This window comes from Canis lupus, chromosome 5 (genome assembly GCF_011100685.1).
Source record: "Canis lupus familiaris isolate Mischka breed German Shepherd chromosome 5, alternate assembly UU_Cfam_GSD_1.0, whole genome shotgun sequence".
Lineage (NCBI taxonomy): Eukaryota > Metazoa > Chordata > Mammalia > Carnivora > Canidae > Canis > Canis lupus.
Window position 1 is genome coordinate 9441512 of NC_049226.1, and position 23962 is coordinate 9465473.

Below are 23962 nucleotides of genomic sequence, written 5' to 3' on the forward strand. Positions count from 1 at the left end.
TTTGGCCCAGGGCGCGATCCTGGAGACCTGGGATCGAATCCCACGTCGGGCTCCCGGTGCATGGAGCCTGCTTCTCCCTCTGCCTATGTCTCTGCCTCTCTCTCTCTCTCTCTCTCTCTGTGTGACTATCATAAAATAAAAATTTAAAAAAAAATGTTAAAAAAAAAAAAAGTAAAAAATAATTCAGGAAGGTTGCAGAATACAAGATCAAGATACAAAAATCAATTATATTTTCTATACACTTGTAATGAACAATCTGAAAATAAAATTAACAAAACAATTCTATTTAAAACAGCATCAAAAAGAATAAAATACTTTGGAATATATTTAACAAAATAAGTACACATTTTATGCTCTGAAAACTACATAACATTGTTGAAAGAAATTAAAATAAATAAACACATAGATTAACAGAACAGAGAGCTCAGAAATAAACCCCTGCATTAATGGTCCGTTAATTTTTGACAAGTGTCACATCAATTCAAAAGGGCAGGTAAGTTTTTTGAACAAATGGTGTTGGGACAACAAAAGAATGAAGTTGGACCCCTAACACTATACACAAAAACTAACTCAAAATAAATCACAGACCTAAATGCAAGAGCTAAAACTCTTAGAACACATAGGAGTGTATTAGGATTTGGTAATGGATTAGGTAGTGGTTAAAGCAACAAAAGAAAAGCCAGATGAATTGGAGTTCATCAAAATTAAGAGCTTTGGTGCCACAAAGGAAATCATCAAAAAAGTGAAAAAAACAAGCTCCAGAATGGGAGAAAATCTTTGCTAATCATGTTTGAGAAGGGGCCTGTATGTAGAATATACTACCCCTCGTAACTCAATTATCAAAAGATAAATAACCCAACTACAAAACAGGTAAAGGATCTGAAAAGATAGTTCTCCAAAGATATACAAAGGGCTGAAAAGCAAATGAAAAGATGCTCAACATTATTAGCCATTGGGAAAATGCAAATTAAAACCACTTTACACCCAGTTGGTGTAAGTTGAGGTACCACTTTACACCCAGTGGGATGGCTATAATCAAAGAGACAGGTAAGGACACATGTTGGTAAATGTGAAGAAATCTGAACCGTTATATACCATAGGCAGGAATATAAAATGGTGCAGCCACTTTGGAAAAGTTTTCAATTCCTCAAAATGTTCAACATAGAGCTACCAGGACCCAGCATATACACTCCTAGGTATTCATGCCCAAGAGAAATGAAAACATATGTCCATAGAAAAATTTGTCAATAAATGTTCATAGCAGCAGAATTCATAATAGCCAATTAATAGAAACAGCCCAAATGTTCATCAATTGCTGAATGAGTAAATAAAATGTGTTATCCACAGAGTGGATGGAGTATTACTGGGCAAAAAGAAGCAATGAAGTATTGATACATGTTGTAACATGGAAAAATCTTAAAAACATTCTACTACACCAAAAATTCTATATATCGTATGATTCTATTTATATGAAAAGTCCAGAACAGATGCATCTCTAGAGACAGAAAATAGGGTGGTGATTGCTTAAGGTTGTGGGTGGAGCGAACAGGAATGGAATAGGTGTAGAGTTTTCCTCCTTAAAATTTTTAATTGTGGTTTAAAAAAAGCCACATAATCTAAAATTTACCACTGTAATTGTTTTTAAGTGTACAGTTCAGTAGTATTAAGTAGATTCACATGATTGTAAAATAGGTCTCCACATCATTGTAAAATAGATCTCCGATAGTACTAAACAGATTGTAACATAGATTGCAAAAAGGAAACTCTACCCATTAAACAACTTCCTGTTTCCTCCTGCCCTCAGACCCTGGCGATGACTATTCTGTCTCTGTGACTTTGACTACTCTAAGTTCCTCATATAAGTGGAGTCATACTGTATTTGCCTTTTTGTGACTTTACTTCACTCAGCATAATATTTATTCTTAGTGCTCATCTATATTATAGCATGTTAGTATTTCTTTCCTTTTTAAGGCTGAATAATATTCCATTCTGTATGTGCATCACATTTTGTTTATACATTCATCTGCTGGCAGACACTGGGTTACTTCCACTTCTTGGCTATTGTGAATAATGTCACCATGAACATGGATATGCAAGGGTCTGTTCAAGATCCTGCTTCCGATTATTTTAGATACATACCAGAAGTGGGATTGCTGGATTATGGGGGCATCCCCTTAGAATGACAAGATGATTCTAAAATTTGACAGTGGCTGATAGTTGCACAATCCTAGAATATACTAAAAACCACTAAATTGTACATTTCAAATGGGTTAATTACATGGTATATGAATTATATCTCAATAAAACTGTTAAATACAACTCATTAATGCTGAATCATTGATATAATTAAAGATTTTGACTGAACTAGATTATTAATCTGGGTAAATAACCAGTCAATCTTGTCATACAGGTAAATTTTGACTCTTATTTTCAAAGACCTGGCTAGATGTTTAGGAGTTTTTTGAGACATAACTCAAGTGCTTCTTCAACACTAATTATTAGAGAAAACTAAGAAAAAGGAATTATCTGGGATCCCTGGGTGGCTCAGTGGTTTAGTGCTTGCCTTCAGCCCAGGGTGTGATCCTGGAGTTCCAGGATCAAGTCTCACATCAGGCTCCCTGCATGGAGCCTGCTTCTCCCTCTGCCTGTGTCTCTGCCTCTCTCTCTTTGTGTCTCTCATGACTAAATAATATCTTTAAAAAAAAGAAAAAGAAAAAGGAATTCTCAGTATCTTTAATTCAATACTAAGCTTTTTCATATTTTGCATCAGGAAATACTATGAAGAAATAAATTCATGCTAACAATAGCAATTTTTATTTTATCTGCACTGTAGGTATGCCATTCACCAGATTTTTAAAAGATAGGGATAAATAAGGCAGGACTTTACTCACTTTGACTTCAGATTTACTTTTTTTTTTTTAAACATTTATTTATTTATTCATGAGTGACACACAGAGAGGCAGAGGCATAGGCAGAGAGAGAAGCAGGGTCCCTGCGGGGAACCTGATACAGGACTCGATTCTGGATTCCAGGATCACATCCTGAGTGGAAGGCAGATGCTCAACTGCTGAGCCACCCAGGCATCCCCAGATTTACTTTTTGGATAATGATTTCACATAGAAGATGCTCAAAAGACAGAGGGTTTATTCACTTTATTTTTACAATAGAAAATTATAAAATTAAAAAGTCTTAAGTCCAATGTCATTGAGTAGGGAAAGAGGTACTAAGTTTAAAAGCCAGGAGAGAAAAATCTTGAGAAAAAAATGTACATCAAATTCAGATTCTTCTCACTTCTAATTGTTATATACAACTAGAAAAGCTATCAGCAATACAGATGGCCACTGATGCTCAGAAACTCATTTCATCATCTTCTTTTTGGCTTTATCTAGACATTTTCAATCTTGTCAAGACTCAAAGTCAAGACTTTAAGAAAGACAAAATGAGAGAATCTCAAAGATTTCTCATGATCTCTTCTGACCAGAGCAGAGCTATTGGTCTGACTGATCATTTGAAAACAATGGACTCCATACAGTTCATGGCAAAAACACAGGTTTGGAGGTCAACTTTCAATTTCAGTTACAAGCAGAGACTGAAACAATGGTTATGATCTAGTTATAGAGATGACTGTCATATGTGACAGTCCTTCTTACCAGATTACACATTTTAACAGCTTTTCCTAAATAATCTCTCAGGGTTGATTTTAAGTGAAGAGTGAAACACTAACAATTGGATTCAGATTCTCATTACAGATTTTTCAAAGTCCGTCTGTGTGCAGAAGCCAAATTATGCATGGCGACTCGAAGAGCTGAGGTCCCCTCAGGCATATCACAGGAATTGATGACAGAATGCAGTGCCCGGGTATATGCTGCAAATAAAGGTTTGCACAGTGATGAATGAAATCAGATTCTAAACTACTCTCCCAATCTCCTTCCCATTAGTACTGCTTCTTTACCAAGTCTCATAGGTATTTTGTCTATTCATTGAATAAATATTTATTGAGCACTTAGTACACGCCAAGCACTCCATGAGGACAGAAAAGATAATGAAGAGAATGAACATACAAATTATTAAATTGCAGTGTAACACTCTCAAACTAGAGGCATATACAAAATATCATCACAGAAAGAAGTTCAGAATGAATGAAAAATACATCTAGGAAAAGATGGAAAAGATTTCCAGAAGTAGTAACATTTAGGATGGTCTTGAAGGATTAATAAGAGTAAAGGAAAGAAGGCCTTCTAGGCAGAAAAATACATAGTGTAAAAGGTATAAAAAAGTGATATGTACTGGAAATAGCAAGTTTGATAAGGCTCGAGTGTCACCTGGGGCCAGAGAGAAAATATGCCAATATGGCATACATTTTGTACTGTAATAGTGAACCCTCAAAGTTTTAGAATAGAGGAAGGGCATGATAAGATTTGTGTTTTTAAAATTTAACTCATGGAACTGATGAGAAACTTGTATCACACGGATGGGGCAGTAGGAGTACAAATACTGGCAGTATTTTTGGTGTGTACATGAAGCCTGTATTATCTCTACACTATGTACATCAATATATTTAAGGATGTCCTGGAAACAGAAACATTAGTGCTAATAAGAAGGACTCTGTATTCTCAAGCTGGAACTTCTGAATACAGAGTTTATATGGGTCCTCATATTCCTCAGTGTCACTCGGCATAACTGGGAGTCTAACATGGATATGGATGGTAATAAGTCTATCTTAAGTGTCATGAAAATTTTCGATAACAGGGAATTCAACTGGACAGAGGCCTAACTTAGATGGCCATAAAACAGAAGCTCTAGGGAATCCTGGGTAGCTCAGTGGTTGAGCATTTGCCTTCGGCTCAGGGCGTGCTCCCGGTCCTCACATCGGGCTCTCTACATATGGAGCCTGCTTCTCCCTCTGCCTATATTTCTGTCTCTCATGAATAAATAAATAAAATCTTAAAAAAAAAAAAAAAGCTCTAATTTCTTCATTTATAGGAGAACCTGGAATCCAAGTCTCCCAACAGTGGAGTGGAAATATTTCCCTAGCATAAATGGAGACAAGAAGATAGCAGACCTCAAAAAGGATTATAACTCACTATAATTGTTTTTATTGCCTCAGAGTTGTTTTATAAGGGGTTATAACAGTCTCTGATATAAGTAAATACCCAATAAATGCTAACTTCCTATTATCACTACATTTATTGTTTAGTCTTTTTTTTTTTTTTTAATTGCCATCAGGCTCAATCATTCCTTTAAGAAGCTTACCTCTATGGTTTTTATAGAAAATACAATTGTTGGCACAGGTATCAGGATGAGCATCCCAAAAGTCAGGACCACAACAGCAGAGGGGAGGTAAAGTAATATTATACAGTCGCATTTTCTCCTGGATCTGGGCTCGCAGAGCTTCCATATATCTATAAAGATACAGTTTGATCAGGCAAAGTGAACCACTAGGAAGAGAATGAGCATGAGTTCCTATTTTACTACCGGCTTTAACCGTTAATACTATTTCACATCTCCATACCAATACAAAGACTTTATGCCAAACTTTTCAAAATACCTTTGGCATTCCTTTTCTCTCTGTTGTTGTTTTTCTCTGGCTCCTTTTATTTCCTCAAGTTGTAGCTGGGCTAGTATCTCACTCATCTTCTCTGAATATGGCTCTTCATGAAAGTTCATTCTTAGTATCCTCTGTTCTTCAGCATAACGCTGCTGCTCTTTTTTCTTCTTAATTCTGAGAATAAAATCATAACATGGTTAGGAATTTCATAAAATAATTATTGAGAATTAGCTTCTAGACCCAAATGATTCAAGGAATTCCCAGAGATAAGAGTCAGGAAACCAGTGTAACACCCTTAGAATAGCCTCAGAAATTCCTGCTGGCTTATCTGAATTTATTCTACAGCTCACATAAATATACAGCCTCTCAAATGCCAATGACCACTGGTTACATATAAAAAAGTTTTTCTGTAAGAATCCAAGTACAAAAGCTTTCTTACCTTAAACAACAAATAAATAGGTAAGTCAACCAACCCAACCAACTAACCAGACAAAACACAAAAACAATGGTTTTTATGGCTCTGGACATCAGGCAATGAGAAATAGTGATTCTTGATGGATGGTAAACAAATGAAGTGAGCCCAAAATTGCCCAAGCCTATTGCCTTGAAAGTTTCCAGGCAGCGGTACAAGGTGAGAGTGCGAAGGTAGAGGCTGGTAGCCTCCCTGAATTATGAAGATGGAGCTGAAGGTCCAGGGACACAAAGGCAACTAGAGTTCATAAGAGGGAACACTAGAAAGGAGAGAGCTGCTCAAGAGAGAAAACATGGAGATCTGTAGAGGGTCTCCTTCTAATACACAGCAGAGTACTCTGACTTATTTGAGGAAATAACCTGAGGCTAGGGACAGAATCATCAAAACAGGTAACAAGGAACATAGCCTTGTGCTCACACAGAGCTGGGAATAGTGCCTGTTCTCACCAATCAGACTTGAAAAACTCATAATACACAGGGCATTGGGTAGAGTTTTCAGGATGATCTTACCTCCACAGTGGGGAATAATGATTAGTCCTCAGCTGAGCACTGCACCAGACACAACCTAGTAAATCATAAAAGCAAAGCCCCAAAGTAATTTAATTGCACCCCAAAAGCTCAGAAAAATTTGTAAGAATATAGAGATATCTAGCAACCAACAAGGTAAAATTCACAATGCTTGACATCTAATCAAAGATTACCAAGCATGTTGGGATGCCTGGGTGGCTCAGTGGTTGAGTGTCTGCCTTTGGCTCAAGGTGTGATCCCGGAGTCCCAGGATTGAGTCCCACATCGGGCTTCCTGCATGGAGCCTACTTCTCCCTCTGCCTGTGTCTCTACCTCTCTCTCTCTCTCTGTGTCTCTCATGAATAAATATATAAAATCTTAAAAAAAAAAAAAAAGATTACCAAGCATGCAAAAAAGCAGGAAAACATATTCATAATGAAAAGAATAACCAATCGGGAAAAAAAAAATGACCAATCGGAATCAACCTAGAACTGAGTTATTAGAATTAACACAGGAACACATTAGAACAGTTATTATGTCTACATTTTATGCGTTCAAAAAGTTAAGATATAAAAAAGACAAATCAAACTTTTTGAGGTGAAAACTACAATTTCTGAAATGAAAAATACACAGGACAATAAGCCTATATCTAATGGAATCAAGAAGTAACAACCTTTCAAAACAGAAAGCACCAGGCCCACATGGGTTTGTAGAAGAAATTATACCAGTTCTCTACAATCTTCTTTCAGAGGACAGAAACAGAAAGAATATTTAACTCATTCTATAAAGAGGCCAGCACTAACCTAATAAGAAAACCAGACAAAGATATTACAGGAAAAGAAAACTAGAGGGATGTCTGGGTGGCTCAGTCAATTAAGTGTCTACCTTCAGTTCAGGTCATGATCTCAGGGTCCTGGGATTAAGCCTCGCATTGGGCTTCCTGCTCTATGAGGAGTCTGCTTCTCCTCTCCCCCTGCCCGCACCCTGTTTGTACTCTCTCTGCCTCTCTCTCAAATAAATAAATAAAATCTTAAAAAAAAAAACCTAGAGACCAGTATTTCTCAGGAACACAGAGACAAAAATTCTCAAAAGTCGAAACCAACAATGTATAAAAAGAATTATATGCCAAGACCAAATGGGACTTATCCCAGGAATGCAAGGCTGGTTCAACATGAGAAAAAAAAACAAAACAAAACAATGTAATCTATCACATCAACAGGCTAAGTAAGAAAAAGCACATGGCCCTACAGATATATGCAAAAAAGCATTGGACAAGATCCATCACCATTTGTGATACTCTTGGTAAAGTAGAAATAAAAGGAACTTCCTAACCTTGATAAAGAGTATCTACAAAAAACCTACAGCTAGGGCAGCCCCGGTGGCTCGGTGGTTTAGCACTGCCTTCAGCCCAGGGCAGGATCTTGGAGACCCAGGATCGAGTCCCGCGTCAGGCTCTCTGTGTGGAGCCTGCTTCTCCCTCTGCCTATCTCTATGTTCTCAAGAATAAATAAATAAAAAATCTTTAAAAAAAAAAAAAAACCTACAGCTAACATCATACTCAAAAAAAATGATGAAACGATAAACCTGCCCACTAGACTCAGGAATAAGGCAAGACTGTCTCCTCTCACCATTCCTTTTCAACACGGTACTGAAAGTGTTACTGAAATGCAATAAGACAAGAAAAGGAAATACAAGAGAAACAGATTGGGAAGGAAAATAAAAAGCTGTCTTTGTTTCCAGATGACATGATAGTCTATGTTCTTCCCAACCTGATCTTACAGATTCAATGCAATTCCAATAAAAATCCTAACAAGTCATTTTATAGATATTCACAAACTGATTCTAAAGTTTATATGGAGAGGCAAAATTCCCAGAATAGCCAACATAATACTGAAGGGAAAAAACAAAGTTGGAAGATACACACTACTCAACTTCAAGATTTATTACAAAGCCAAGTAACAAGACAATGTGGTATTGGTGGGAGAACAGACAAATAGAACAGGATGGAACAAAAAGTCCAGAAATAGGCCCACCTTAATATAGTCATTGACCTTTGACAAAGAAGCAAAGGCAATGCAATGGCACAAAGACAGTCTCTTCAACAAATGGTGCAGGAACAACTGAATATCCATGTGCAAAAAATGAATCTAGACATAGATAGACCTTATACTCCTCACAGAATTAACTCATAAAAGGGTCACAGAATTAACTGTAAAACACAAAACTACAAAACTCCTAGAAGATAACTTAGGAGAAAATCTACATGACTTTGTGTATGATGTTTGAGATAACAACATCAAAAGTATGATCCATAAAGGAAATAACTGTTAAGCTAGGCTCCATTAAAATCAGAAACTTCCAATAAAAAAAAAAAAATCAGAAACTTCTGCTCTGCAAAAGGCACCGTCAAAAGAATGAGAAGACAAGCCACAGACTGGGAGAAAATACTTGCAGAACATATCTGATAAGACTATTAACCAAAAATACAAAGAACTCTTATAACTCAATGATAAGAAAACAAATCTGATTTTAAAATGAGCCAAAGACCTGAACAGACACCTCAGCAAAGAATACAGTGTTGGCCCTGAACAACACTAGTCTGAACTGCATGCATCCACTTACATGTGGATTTCTTTTTATTTCTGTTTCTTATGATTTCCTTAGTAACATTTTCTTTTGTCTTACTTTATTGTAAGAATATAGTATATAATATACATTATATAAAACGTGTTAATCAGCTATGTTGATTATGTAATTGTGAAGGCTTCTAGTCAACAACAGACTATTAGCAGTCAAGTCTTGGGAGTGTTAAAAGTTACATGTGGATTTCTGACAGTGTAGAATATAACTGCCTCTAACTCCCATGTTGTTCAAAGGTCCTACGATTATGGGATTGTGCCTTCGTGATGAGAGAGTGAGTGAATTACTGACTGACTGACTGAATGGTCAGGTTGCCCTTTGGTGAACATTAATATGGAATACAAATATCTTCCTATCTTTTGCCCAGAAAGGTCTGTACATTAACCTCTTCCCCAGACCTTTTCACCAACTTTCCAATAACATTCCTTTCTTTTTTTCCTTTTTTTTTTTTTTTAATAACATTCCTTTCAACCAAACCACTGACCACAGCCCACGGATCAACATGAACTCTTACCTTTCTATAAGCATAAAAGTTTAGGTTAAGTGAATGGTAATAGATCTTAGATCACCAAAACAGTCATAATGGCCATTCAAGCAATTCCCAGACTTGAGCCAATTTACAGAATGAGAACCTCTTGAATGAAGTGGAGTCCAGGCTCCCCTGAGAAAGGACCTTGCTACATTGCCAAAATTTTATACTGTTAATCTACTAGCCAGATGCCACAGGTCTCTGTGAGTCAGACTCCTGTGATTATTGCTTTGGCTCTGTTGTCCAGTTATAGTAACCACATTCCTCTTGTCCTACCACGCCAGAACCACACCATCTCTACTGCATCAGGGATCCCAGTTTGATCGTTGCAGTTCCTATTATAATGTTTGGATTACAGAGAAGAATGGTCACAGAACTCTTCAAGGATGCTGAAGTTCCCCTCACAAATTCCTCACAGTGGCAATGTAATTCCTCTTGACCCTCCTAGAGTTGGGAACACATCTTATCTAAGTCCATTCTAACATACCAATCTCCCTAAGCTTTCGGATACCTTCATCTACAATATGCCAAAGCTGTTCTGGCAGTTAACTTCATTTTGTGTAGGTTACCTTTGGGTATATGGTTTAGTCAACCAACCAAACTGTTAAAGACCTCTAACCCTTCAATCTTAAACTCTGAATTTGGAGTCTCTGCTGAGTGGGCCCATACCAATAAGTCTGACTCAACTTTATATTCCATCCACCATGATCCTATCCTTTTTATCACCTAGTCTACACATACTCCCCAGATTTCTCTATGTATAAGTTGAAAAATAATGTAGTTTTCTTAGAGTGTAGTGTAGCTCCTCATAGGTCACACTTTGTACCTCCCTTGGGGCCTACTGGGACTTGAGTCTAGTTATAGGTTGAGAAACTAAGAGTGCTAGTAGGGGAAGCAAATTAATACAGGCCCAAATCAGGGCAGAGGCTACCAGGATGGGTAGGAGGGCGTGACAGTTATTTTTATGTCTCAACTTGATTTCAAGGATCACGGGACGCACATTATTCTGGGTAACTCCATGAAGATGTTTTTGGATGAGATTAACGTCGAAATCAGTAGATGACATAAAGTAGATTGCCTTCTCTAATGTGGGTGGGCCTCATCCAATCAGTTGAAGGACTGAATAGGACAAAAAGGCAGAACCTCCCAAGAGTAAGAGGGACCCTGACTGGCCTGAGCTAAGATATCAGCCTTTTCTTGACTTTAGACTCAAACTGAAATATTGGCTCTTCGTGAATATTAGGCCTGCCAGCCTTTGTTGTTGTTGTTTTTAAAGTTTATTTATTTAATTTACTTTTTTAAAAAAGATTTTATTTATTTATTCATGAGATACACAGAGAGAGGAGAGAGAGGGAGAGACACAGGCAGAGGGAGAAGCAGGCTCCATGCAGGGAGCCTGACGTGGGACTCAATCCTGGGTCTCCAGGATCACACCCTAGGCTGGAGGCAGGTGCCAAATCGCTGAGCCACCCAGGGATTCCCCTATTTACATTTTTTTTTATTTACTTATTTTTAAGTAATTTCTACACCAACATGGGGCTGGAACTCATGACCCTGAGATCAAGAGTCACATGCTCTACTGACTGAGCCAGCCAAGCCCCCCAAGCCTGCCAGCCTTTGAATGGAAACTACACCATTAGCTCTCCCAGTTCTGACTGCAACTAAACCATTAAGTCTCCTAGGTCTCCAGCTTGTAGATCTTGGGACTTGCCAATCTCAGTAATAGCGTGAGCCAAATCTTTAAAATAAATCCTATACACACATAGTTTATATGTACACTGACTGTTAATGTCATATACAGCATATATGTACACACACACACACACACACACACACAATCAGTTGTGTTTCTCTGGAGAATCCTGACTAATATAGAGGGAAAGAATGAGAGAGACATTAAAATGAAAGAATACCTTTCAGCAACTGATAAAATACAAATTTGGAGGATGGGGAAAAGAGACAAGGAAACTCAGCCAGAGGACAATGGGGTTGAGATAAGTAAGTGAAGAAGATATACAGGTTTGAAGGAGACAGTGCATCTGATATACCCAGCCTGAGTTTGAAAGGCATAGGATACACCCAGGGGCACATGTATAGGTTCCTGGAGGGAACTTAGGACTAGTTCTCGGAAAACAGGTCTAGTCATGAGAAAGCAATGGGAGTCATCTCTACAGAGAACTGAAATTTTAGAGTGAATGAGGCCATGTAGATTATTTTAAAGATCCTAACCAGCTCTGACTCTACGATGAGTCTGAATTTTGGGATTATAACAGTCCTGCTTCTGATATTCTTAAAGGTACCTTGGCACCTATTCTTTTCACAACTTATAGGTTGATATTGCTGATTAGTGCTTCAGAGACCACTGCTGGAATCTCTCCCACACCATCCCTGTTAGACGGTTACCCTGTAACTACTAATGCCTACAGGGACGGGAAGCTCACTGCTTCATAATCTGCCCATTTCTCTTTAGTCTGAAAGAAAAAAAGGCTGATTCTTGAGAGAAGGCTAGACTAAAAGGGAGTTAGGGGGGAAGATTAACCAGTAAAATGGAGGAAGCAGTAGGTTGGTATCAGGGAAATGAAAGGAGGGGGTAAATCAAGAAGCTACAGGAGAGTTATGACATAGGCTCCTGGTGTTATAGATGAAGAGGCCCCTGGAAGTTGAGAAGAGGATGACTCCAAAGGAGGGGCAGACACTGAAGTCAGATCCCAGTGGATAAAGATAGGCTTGGTGAGAGGAGTAAGAGTGTTGACTTTGCATTTCCCCTCCAGCAGCAAGGTGCATTTGAGCCTTTCTTGGTACTTGTAAATGGTGAACCCATTTCTATTTTGAATACTTGACTACATGAATACAATTTAGAAAGTAGGTGTAAAAGAATCTACCTTTGAATGACTGCTTGATAAAGTGGGATGTATTTTGCAGATACAATTTTATTATGGCTCACATTCATACACAATTAGGCTAGAGTCATCTGTTGCTGCATCACCAATCATCCCTACAACTTAATGGCAGGAAACAACAAAAAATACTTATCCCATTGTTTTTGTGGGTCAGGAATGCAAAGGACAGTGAGGACAGCTTATCTCTGTTCCATGATGTCTGGGCCTCAGCTGAGACTCAAATGCTGAGGAGCTAGAATCATCTGAAAGCTTAACTGAGATTGGACCTGTTTCCATGAATGGCTCATTCATGTGCCTGGCAAGTTCATGCTGGAAGTTGGTTCCTCCTGACATGATCTCCACAGTGTTGCTTGAATGTCCTCACAACAGGGTGTCTGGCTTCCCAGAGTGAGCAATGCAAGGGCTCAAGGTGGAAGCTGCAATTTCTGTTAATGATCTTGCCTGGGAAGCCACACACCATCAGTGCGATCCTCTATTGGTCACATGGGTCAGTCTCTTCATTGTGTGAGGGGACTATGCAAAGGTGTGAATACCAAGAGATGTGGATCATTAAGGGCCACCTTGGAGGCTGGCTGCTGCATCTGGCATGACAGAGGTCAGTTAAAGCCAGATCAGATCACTACTGACAGAACACTAAAGCGCAGGCAACTGTCAGAGGCCCAAGCCTAACGGAGGTGGTTCATTGTCCTGGCTACTCTAGCCGTGGGGTCTAATAGAAGCTGTTCTTGGTCTATCAGGTTTGTCATCAACCCAATCCAATAACCTTCCATGGGTGGAGAGTTTATAATTTCCCAAAAGTGAAGCATTAGATGGGATCTTCAAAGCAAAGCCACACAAAGCTGCTTTGCTGGGCTGGATAAACTCTTGCTCGACACATGTCTATGGGATGCACAGTTTCTGGATGCACATTTTCTGTGGCTGCTAATGAATTTAGAGCTGAGTGGGAAGGGGTAGTGAAACAACAGCAGGGCTTCAAAAATGATTCTCCATAGAGCAAGGCTAAAAAGAAATCTATATTGACATAGTAGATTTACATGAAAATAGTCTTTCCACTCTTTGTAAACAGCCATAAATAAGGATAAGCAGTGACATGCAACACTTTGCAGGAGCCAGCAGGAGTTTCTGCTCTGGCACACTATATGGTTTCATGCTGGAGCACCTCTGCAGTTATTCTGCTGACCCGCAGGACAACTGAAAGCCTAACATTTTTCCTTCTCATCACCTCCTACATCCCCTGGTGGGAGCTTTCCTGCCATTTTCCTTTCCAGATGGAATGACGTGGCTTGGAACAGCCTAGACAGCTTGTCCTGAACAGAAGGGCAGAGAAAACCAGTGGACAGAATGTGACAGGGCTCGGGAAACAAGGGAGAGATACCGAGGCGCCAAAAGTACAGCTGCCCCACTAGAGAAGTGTTGCCTAGAACCCTCTCTCTTCTTGGGCAGGAGCACCTCAGACAGGAGGAGTGCCCCTGTTCTCAATGGAGCTCACTAAAGCTGAGACTTGCTGCTACTGAACAGCTAAGTCAAGGTGGAAAGGAAGGGATCTTCCCTCCAGGAAAACAAGGGCTTCTGTTTCCATTACACAGCTTTTGTTATTATCATGTTATGTGACCAGGGCAAGTCTCAATCTTTCCACCTGTAGTTTCATCTGTGGATAAGAATAATCCGCTTCTCTGGAACTGAGACATGTAGTTACTAAGTGCAAAAGGAATGAGTAAATATTCACTAAACTCCAAAACACCATTAGGTGAAAGGCTTCAAAGGGGAAACTGGGCAAAAGTGTTATTTTGCTCTCCAATAATTCCCTTGGCTTCCTTCAGAGCTGTGTGGCATTAAGACAGGGCCACGGGCTTGGGAGCCAAATGCCTGGACACCTGCTTGCTCTACCTTACTATGTTTCTGGAACATAGTGCTCCCCAGGGAGCCTGCCACTTTAAAATAAGGGACTTGGGGGCAGCCCCGGTGGTGCAGTGGTTTAGCGCCGCCTGCAGCCTGGGGTGTGATCCTGGAGACCCGGGATCGAGTCCCACATCGGGCTCCCTGCATGGAGCCTGCTTTTCCCTCTGTGTCTCTGCCTCTCTCTCTCTCTCTGAATAAATTTTTTAAAAAGGGGCGGGTGGAGGACTTGTTCAGTGACCTCTGTATAGTGCTTTCTGCTCTGGTCTTCATGACCTTGAGTTTAAAGACCAGAACGGCCACATGGTGCCTTGTGGACTGTGGACCAGATGGACACCTGAACTCTCCCCCCACGTCTTCAGGAGAGCTCAGAAATTAACCCATCCCATTTCTTTACCTTTACTATATGACTGATCTTGTAAACTCTATCAGTCCCCTGCCTCACCCAGACCAATTGAATAAGGATCTGAGGGTGGAGTCCCTGCTTAGATATAGTTTAGAAACCTCTGTAGGTGGATTCAAATATGCATTCAAAGCTAAAATCATTTAGCCCATCATCATTTACAGCTCTCAGCACAGAGGCTCAGGGGCAGGCACTGGCCCAAACACGCTGTTAGTTAGCAGCATAGTTAGAAGTGGACCTCAAAGCTTGTGAACCTGAATCTCTGAAAAGTACCTAGAAGGGACTTAGAGAATCTCTATCTCCCCCATCTGTGGAAACCTTGGGTTTCCGCAATAAAAATCATCCTAGATCCCAAAGGTCACAATGGAGAGACACTTCCACAGCAGGAGAGCAGCTGGACCACATACTGACTAACTTTCTGAGAATCACCCTGACGTTGGCGATCTCACTAATCACAGGTGCTACATCAAGCTGCTATCAACTACAAGACCTCTAATTTAAATTTTAGCCTTGCTGAAAGGGACAACTGATGCAAAGTAGCCACAGAAAGTCACACATAACAAGAAAATCTGCTCCTGCTTTAGTTCATTTGTCTTCTGAGAGGAAGGCTGGTTGGTTGCCTCTATGCCTAGACCCACATGGTCAGGCCATTTCTTTTTCCAGCAGACCAGAAAGTTCCATGAGGCCCATCACAGTCTGTGAAGTCAGAGCCAAGGAGAAAGGCCAGGAATCAGATTAAGGTCCATCTTGTACATTCAAGTTTCCTCTCCTGCTGACGTGAAAGGGCCACCCTCTCTGCAGCCCCACATCTCCCACAGCTGTCTCACACACTGGTCCCCTCCTCCCCTTTCAGCAAATGCATTGAAAGCAAGTAGCAGAAGGGAGGTTTTGCTATATTCTGTTTCATCATTTCCTGGGTAAGTGACCCAAGATTCAGTCACAACAGAAAGAATTGCTGGTCCTAGTCAGCAGATCTGGATGGGGGTTTTGAGTGTTTGGTCTTGCTACAAGACCTTGGGTCTATCCCTTAACTCCTCTGAGCTTTTGGCACCTCAACTTAAAAACAGGGATCTAGAACCCCACCCCGTCTACCTCTCAGGATTGTGACAGAGATCAGTCTCACTAATGTACGTGAGAAGGATCTTTGTAAGCTGTAGAGACTGCTTGGGTGGGGAGCCTTATTAGGGAATTGAGCCTTGGATAGGAGTACAAATACTCTAAAGGATTGACTTTTCAGAGAAGCAGAATATTCTGTTAACCAAACCACTTTGGAGTTGAGAAATAGCTTCAAGGGATCCTTGCCTAGGTCTACAGGAGAACATCCCTAGTATTTATGGGTTCCCTGAGGGCGTACAACGGGGCTTATTGAGGAAGGCTTCAGCACAGACCCTGTTCTCTCCTGGGTGACAGAAGCTGTCCCAGAGACAATGCCTCCTAAGGAAAGCTACACACTGTGTTGCTGCCAACCAAACGTGATGATCTGCATTACGGTCATTCATTGTGCCTAGTACATGGGAGATGTCCATAAATATTTGTTGAATGAATTGACTTCCATGTAAGCTAGTGCCCATGCTAATCCCATACTCTCTTGAGACCTGCAACTTGTCAGGGCAGATATAGCTCATTACTGAGGATTAAATTAGAAGAAAAAAAGAAATAACCAAACAAATCTAATTATAGAATTATATATATTCATTGTAACTAAGAAGTAGGCATTACAGGTATGTACAACACATACACAACAAAAAGAAATAACACAATTCAGTTTCATAAAACTTTTCTAGTGACAGTTATTAATGAGCCCCAAACCATGCTGGGCATTGCTGTAGGCAGAATATAGAAAGAAATCACCTACAGTGTTAGAACTGAGGTGAAAGACCCCATGGTGATTGAGGGATTGGGCAGGGGTCAGGAAGGATTTGAGGAGGGGGTGACATCTGATGTAGCAGAGAAGGGGAACTAAGAGAACCATCCAACCAGGGAATCATGTGACAAGTGGAAACTCTAGAGCATATGATGATTAATTCACAACAGCAACTGCTTACTGAGGAGTGGCTATGTGTGGGAACTATGCTAAATGCTTTACAGACAGTATCTCATTTGCTCCGCATGTTAACTCCATGAAGGAGGTATTTTTATTCCCATTCTATATATGAGAAAACTGGATTTCGGATGGCCACAACATTGGAACCGGCAGGAACAGGATTCAGACACTGGTCTCACTCATGCCCTCCCCCACCACCCCTCAGTCCTTGTTCTCATGTAGTACAGCATGCACAGAATTAATTATTCATGGAGCAACAGGTATATTGGAAGAAAAGATAGGATGAGGACAAATCATGTAATTTTTTTCATGGATTCTGAGGTGCCTTTATTGAACATAGAGGCGGGGGAGGGGAGCCACAGAAGGGAAAGGTGGGGAAGAACAAGATTCGAATTGTGCTCTGAGATCACTCCAGCAGCCATAGAGGGAGTGGTCTAGAGACCACTTAAGAGGCAGGCTGTAGGAGCCTGCTTTAGGCGACTGAACACAATAGCAGGGAGTGCTTCTCCCTTGCCACAGGCCTTTTCTCTCTCTCTGTGACTATCATAAATAAATAAATAAAAATTAAAAAAAAAAAAAAAAAAGAGGCTGTGACCATGATCCAGGCTTGGGGTAAGAGAATCACTGCTTGTCATCAAGCTCTGCCTTCAGAGTGTGGTCCCAGGAACAGCAGCCTCCTCATCACCTTGAGCTTGTGAGAAATGCAGACTCTTGAGCCCCACCCGGACCTACTGAATTAGAATCTTTATTTTAACATGATGCCCATGGGGATCCCTGGGTGGCTCAGCGGTTTGGCGCCTGCCTTTGGCCCAGGGCGCGATCCTGGAGTCCCGGGATCCAGTCCCATGTCAGACTCCCAGCATGGAGCATGCTTTTCCCTCCTCCTGTGTCTCTGCCTCTCTCTCTCTCTCTCTCTATCATAAATAAATAAATAAATCTTTAAAAAAAAAATAACATGATGCCCAGCTAATTCTACTGCACATTGAAATTTGACCAGCACTGGCATTAAGGACAGGAGCCCTGCCTGGCTGGGACAGGAGGGGGAGATGGACACTCCTAGAGGGGCACAGTTTTGGATAGCAGATGCCTTTGAGAATCAGAGGAAAGCCAAGAAAAAAGTGCTGATGCATACCAAAATTAGCCTACAATTTTAAGGGGTAATGAGCACAAACGACTGCTGGATCTGTAAGAAATCCCTGAATCCTAATTCATTATTAATTAGTTTGGGAGGAGTGAAACGGAGTTGTTTTTCTTTTTTTTTTTAAATCAAGTCTGAAACCATAGACTGTAATTTTAGAGAACTCTTAAGAGCCTGGACAAGGCTTTGGTCACTGCAGTCAGGGCCAAGACTCTGTTCCCACTCCCCAGCCCCACTGCTAGGCATTGTTCTCCAAATCCCCTGGTGATCTGAGCAGATACCCTGGCACTACAAAACAAGGCCTACCCCAGCCTCCTTGAGCTGGGCCTGACCTGTCTGCCTGCTTTTCTTTTCTTTGGTCCCAGAAAAGCCAAAATTAGCTTCACTTTTATTCCTTTTCTTAGGTGCCTCTACATTGTATCTCAGGAAAGGATTATTGTGCTCTGGGGACTCTCTCATCATGGGATGTGGGGAAGGTGATGAGTGAAAAGGAAAATGGTCTTTGACAAATTGGTTCAACTCAGGTAATCACATGACTTTCCAGTAATTGCTCATCACTGCTTCAGGAAGGCTACTGTTTAAGCTCCCAAATATTAGCCCAATAGGAGGCCAAGGAAGGTTGGGGAGCAGTCAGAGGTTTGAAAGCATGACCACGTGAGCAAAGGACTTCTTTTGGGGGGTGAGGAGATGTTAGGGTCACTGCCAGAATAAAGAGGAATGGGAGCGACTCCTGAGCTGTGGGCTCTGGAGGCTGTGGCATTTGAGCTTGGTTTGATTCCTGGATGGATAGGCTTTCCTTGCTGACTGTTCTGGGGCCAGAAGGAAATACTTTACCTCTCACAATGAGCACTGCTTGAAAAACAAAACCATGGACAGTGATCCAGGGGGCAAATGTGATGTGAACTGTCAGAGCTAAAGGTTTCACAAAGAGAACTCAAGGTGTGGTCAGGCATTTGCCTTAAACTTCTCAAAAATTCCAGAGAGAGCTCCTACTGACCTCATTCAGACTTGCTCAGCCTGACCTCCCTGGCCATTTGGGAAATGAAAGCAGTGGTGGCAGGAGCATGTGAGGATGCTTTCCTGGGCAGGACATTTTTTCCTATTCTCATCTATCTGATGTATCTGTGGGTGGAGGTGGACAAAGGGCAGTCACTAGTGACAAAAGAGACATGAGGTGATGAGAGCCAGCCCTGCCCAGCTGACCACTGCCAGCAGCTGTTTCTCCAGCCTGCATTCCCCAGGGTTAGCCTCCCTCCCATGGAGATTTCTGATATTGGGATTCCTACTTTGGACATACATTTTCCACATCTGAAAATATGCCCTTGATAGCCACACAGGGGATATATTATTTGGCAAGAGATTGGAGATATAACTTTGAGAGCCGCAATATGTTTCTACCTTCTGATGACACCTACCTACTTGAGATACCTCTCTTGCCTTGTACAACTTCTTGCTTAGGCAAACTGTAGGCAGTCTTCCACCCACTTTGTCCATACCTCCCCACAGGTCTCTTCCCCTGGCATTTCACTAGGATTTGGGATTCCTCCTCACTCCTCTACTCCCAGATGTACTAAATCAGTGAGACTTGAGAATCTGATGATAAGCAGACTGCCTGGGCTAGTGTGCTGCAGGCTGGGGCGAGTCAGCTCACAGCCTCCCAATTTGTATAGATGAATTTTTTTTAAAGATTTTATTTATTTATTCATGACACACACACACACACACAGAGAGAGAAGAGAGAGAGAGAGAGAGAGGCAGAGACACAAGCAGAGGGAGAAGCAGTCTCCATGCAGGGAGCCCGATGTGGGACTCGATCCCGGGTCTCCAGGATCACACCCTGGGCCGAAGGCAGCACTAAAACCACTGAGCCACCCGGGCTGCCCTGTATAGATGAATTTTAGTAACCATTACACCTCACACTTCTTATACCAGTGATTCTCTACCTTGGCTGAATATCAGAATCATGCATGGGATTTTAAAAAATTAACATATAATATGGATTCCAAGCAGAGATTAGATGTGTGGGTTTCACCTCCTTCTTTAAGCACAAAAAAGTACCTTAAAATCCCCAGCAATGGTTCCACCAGATTATATGTTAGCACCTGGTCATCTCTTGGAGAATATCCCTAATGAGGGTCAATCACTTGGTCCCACAGAGGACAGGAAGCCTTCTGAACAAAAGGGATGTGGGGACCCTAGGACTCATCTTTAAAAGACAAACCTCATTGGGGACAGGGAAGTACTCAGAACTTTTAGGGGTCCAAGATGGTCAAGAAAAGCTGTAGAACCTATAGTGGATCTCCGTGGTAAGAAGGTGAGAGAATGGAGATTCTGGCTCCACTGGCTGGCGGGGCTGTAACTGGGTCTCACTCAGCATTTTAGGCCAGCTGGTATCCTGGCAGGATGCTGCTTAGGTGAACTGCTATATTAGGAGACCAAGTCAGGGTACCCCTGGCTACGGTTAGCAAAGGGAGGTCCCTTCTTGAAGGGCCACAGCTGGGCCTGAAAGACTGCTAGGAGCAGCTGGTAAGCACCAGCTGCTCACAGGGTAGGACCCATGTCCAACAGTGACACCGTAAGGCAGTGAGAGGTCACAGCAGAAGTAATGGTAACAATATTTCTCTGATGTTATTTGCCCACCAATGATCTCAGTACCTTGCACTTATTCATTCATTTAGTAACATTTAATAAGAGCTCTGTGAGGAAGTCACGACCACCCCTATTGTCCAGAGAAGGGAATTGAGTCACCGAAGTTATACGGAGAGTAGCTGCCAGGTTGTGAGCCAGGCAGTTTGGCTCCAGAGCCCACACTACTAAACACTAGTCAGGCCTTGCTGCCCCCATAACAAAAGCCATCATTTTTGTGCATTTACTGTGTGCTTCTATGTTGTCTGTGCTCTCTTAATCCTCACCACTATCTTATGACATGAGTACTGTTTCAATTTCCATTTCACAGATGAGGAAATTGAGACCCAGTGAAGATAAGTAGTGGACTGCTCATTATCCATTTTCATTCCCCTGGGAAAAAAAGGATAATCTCACCCACAGCAGTTCCTTCACTTTTTCAAACTTCTAAACCTTTAGGCTTCTCAGAAAACTGAAGCTAGATGAGAATCTTTACTAGATGATAATGATACTGAGTGCATGTCCTGCAATAAAACATGTGTAGTCTTTAGCAAGGAACTGGAACAACAAAGGTGATACGACAATACTTCCACCTCTAAGTCTGTAAAAGCAGATCATTTTAATTTCAGCGGTCCTGCCCCAGACTTACTAAATCAGAATACATGAAAGGTGAGGCCAGGAAACCTGAACTAAAGCAAACCACGAGAGCTTCTAGTACACAGCCAGGGTTGAGAGGCACCGTCTTTATTTCATAGTATTATTTTGCAGCCCCCAATGAGCACGCAGCAGTATTTCCAAAAACCATCTGTAGCTTTTAAATTTTTTTACTTGGAGAGGAGCTGGTTAAGGATAGGGGCAGAGAAGCAAAGGCCACGGGGCTCAATGCTCACATCCACGTGCTCTCCATGCCCTCCCCTGGCCTTCTCAACTTAAAAAGTCATCATCTGTTCTTCAAAGACAGGTCCAAATGTCTTCTTCCCAGTGAACCCTTGCCCTGTCCAGCTTCCTCTCCTCCAGCCTTGTCCTGCCAAAGGACTGCATCTTGTGAGCCTGTGGCACACGCTTCCCTTAAAGCACTGCTTACCTCATCCCCTCTCTGTGCTCTCCCCGCACCAGGCAAGACACACCTGCAGGACTGGCAATAATTTACATGTTCCCCCTGGCCCAGCAGATGTCTGGGACATAGCAGCCTATCAGAAAGTGCTAGTTGAATGAATATAAAAGAGAGAAGACAAAGATATAAGGAAGACAAAAAGGGCCATACGTGGAGGATGGCTAGTGAAATCTGATTCAGTGCTGACCCCTTGAGCACATGTGATCCTTGCCCTGAACCATAGGACAGCCAGTCCAGGGTCACTTGGTCACCTTGGAACTGTGGGCAGAGTACCGACAGTGAGGTGAAAACATTTATGATTTCACCAGGAATCATTTCTTTCTCTTTCTCTTTCTTTCTTTCTTTTTTTTTTTAAAGATAGATTTATTTATTGATTGATTTATGATAGACACACAGAGAGAGAGAGAGAGAGAGAGAGAGAGAGGCAGAGACACAGGCAGAGGGAGAAGCAGGCTCCAATGCTGGGAGCCTGATGTGGGACTCGATCCCGGGACTCCAGGATCACGCCCTGGGCCAAAGGCAAGTGCCAAACTGCCGAGCCACCCAGGGATCCCCTCTTTTTTTTTTTTAAAGATTTAGTTTCTTATTTTAGAGAGACAGAAAGAGAGAGAGAGAGAAAGCAGGGAGGGACAGAAGGAGAGGGAGAGAAAGAATCTCCAGCAGAGTCCCCACTGAGCTTGAAGTCCAATGTGGGGCTTGATCTCACAACCCTGAGATCATGACCTGAGCCAAAATCAAGAGTAAGAGGCTTAACTGATGAAGCCATCCAACCACTCCATCATTTCTTATTTCTGTTGATACTTAAAGCAACCTTGTGAGAGACACAGGGTAGATGTTAATCTCATTTTATAGTGAGATAACTAAGGCTCATAAAGGCTGATAAATATGTCCAAGGGTCACAGGGCTGGTCAACAGAGGATGGATTAATCCAAATTAATTGCTAGATAAAAGTGGGACATATTGTTAAGGTTGGAAGAACCCTAGCATATCATCCGATCCAACTCTGGTCAATGGTGTATCTCCCCCAAAACCGCTTCAAGGAGGGGTGATGGAGTTTGTTAGAATTAACTGTAGTATAGGGGGGCTCCATGCAACCACTATGACTTGGACAGGGCCACATGAAAGTTCTCCCTGCACGGAGTTAAACTCTCTGTGGCACATCCCCACTAACTCAATCCTCTCCTCCTGAAGACCAAAGGCATTGCTCCCTTTCCACTCTGCCAGTTCCATTCCACTGCCCTTGAGATGCTGAGGCTGACATCTTGGACTGAGCGGAGGTCCCAATTCCCTTCCCTTGCAGCACTGTGGCCAAGAGTGGCCAGTGTTTGCTCAGCTAGGACGCTGGCACTGTGGATAGTGTGGGTGAGTCACCACTTGCCTATGGGGATTGAAGTCCCCATGAAGGCATTTCAAAAGGGGTATCATCCTCTGCCACTCTCTGTTCAGGAGAGTTTCAAAGAGCTATACTCCTCCAACTTCATGATGAAAATATACTCAAAACATCTAGTTGAGTTTGACCTAAAAAGGGGGGAAAGCTGCAAAATGAATTGCTTCATGCCTAGAAAGTAATAACAACAGGTATCTCACTGGCCTTTAGGAGTTAAAAAGGTCCTTTCATGGTTTGTTTTCAGTTTTTGCAGCCCATCAATAAGGTGGAGAAGTAAACTTCTTTTGCGTGAACAAGAATAACAGGACTCAGCCTCACAGCTTGCATGTGGTGGGATAAGGACTTACTCCGGGCCTTCTAGTTCTGAGGTCAATGCCTTTGACCTGCACAGGAGGCCAGAGAAAACCCTCTGCAGACCACACAGGTGCTGACAGGGGCAGGCACTCACCTATTTTAGCTCAGCTCTGAGTGCCAGCACTTCTGAGCCCAGTGCTTTATTTTGCACTGTCTTATCTCAATAGGAAAAGGCAATTCAAGAGAACATCCTTGTCATGGTGCTCCAGTTTTTCCAGCTGTCCAGCTTTCTTAGCCCCAGTTCATCCCCTGGGTCTGACCATTACTCATATCCATGGAGGCCTCTTATCAGGGCTAAGATATAGGACCTATTTTTTTCTCCGTATCAGACAGACTGGAATCTATCCACCTTTTGTGGCTTGATATCCCACAATTAGCTGGCTCAATCCAGCCACACTGGGAAGCT

General features: G+C 41.8%; 1 protein-coding gene across 15 annotated transcripts in view; it reads right to left on the bottom strand.

Annotated features, from left to right (window-relative positions):
• Window positions 1-307: 307 nt before the first annotated feature.
• The window catches only part of CCDC15 (coiled-coil domain containing 15), an 82989-nt gene continuing 59334 nt past the window's right edge, over window positions 308-23962 (bottom strand). For 8 of the 15 annotated variants that reach the window (XM_038535767.1, XM_038535775.1, XM_038535772.1 and 5 more), the window contains 3 exons: window positions 5549-5722; window positions 5254-5402; window positions 3128-3865 (listed from right to left, as the gene is read on the bottom strand). In XM_038535767.1, coding sequence (XP_038391695.1) covers window positions 3744-3865; window positions 5254-5402; window positions 5549-5722 — 445 coding nt within the window. In that variant the 3' untranslated portion in view covers window positions 3128-3743. Of the gene's footprint in view, window positions 3866-5253; window positions 5403-5548; window positions 5723-6529; window positions 6585-23962 lie in introns of those variants that run through there. The other 7 variants (XM_038535774.1, XM_038535770.1, XM_038535780.1 and 4 more) reach the window with 5 other exon arrangements.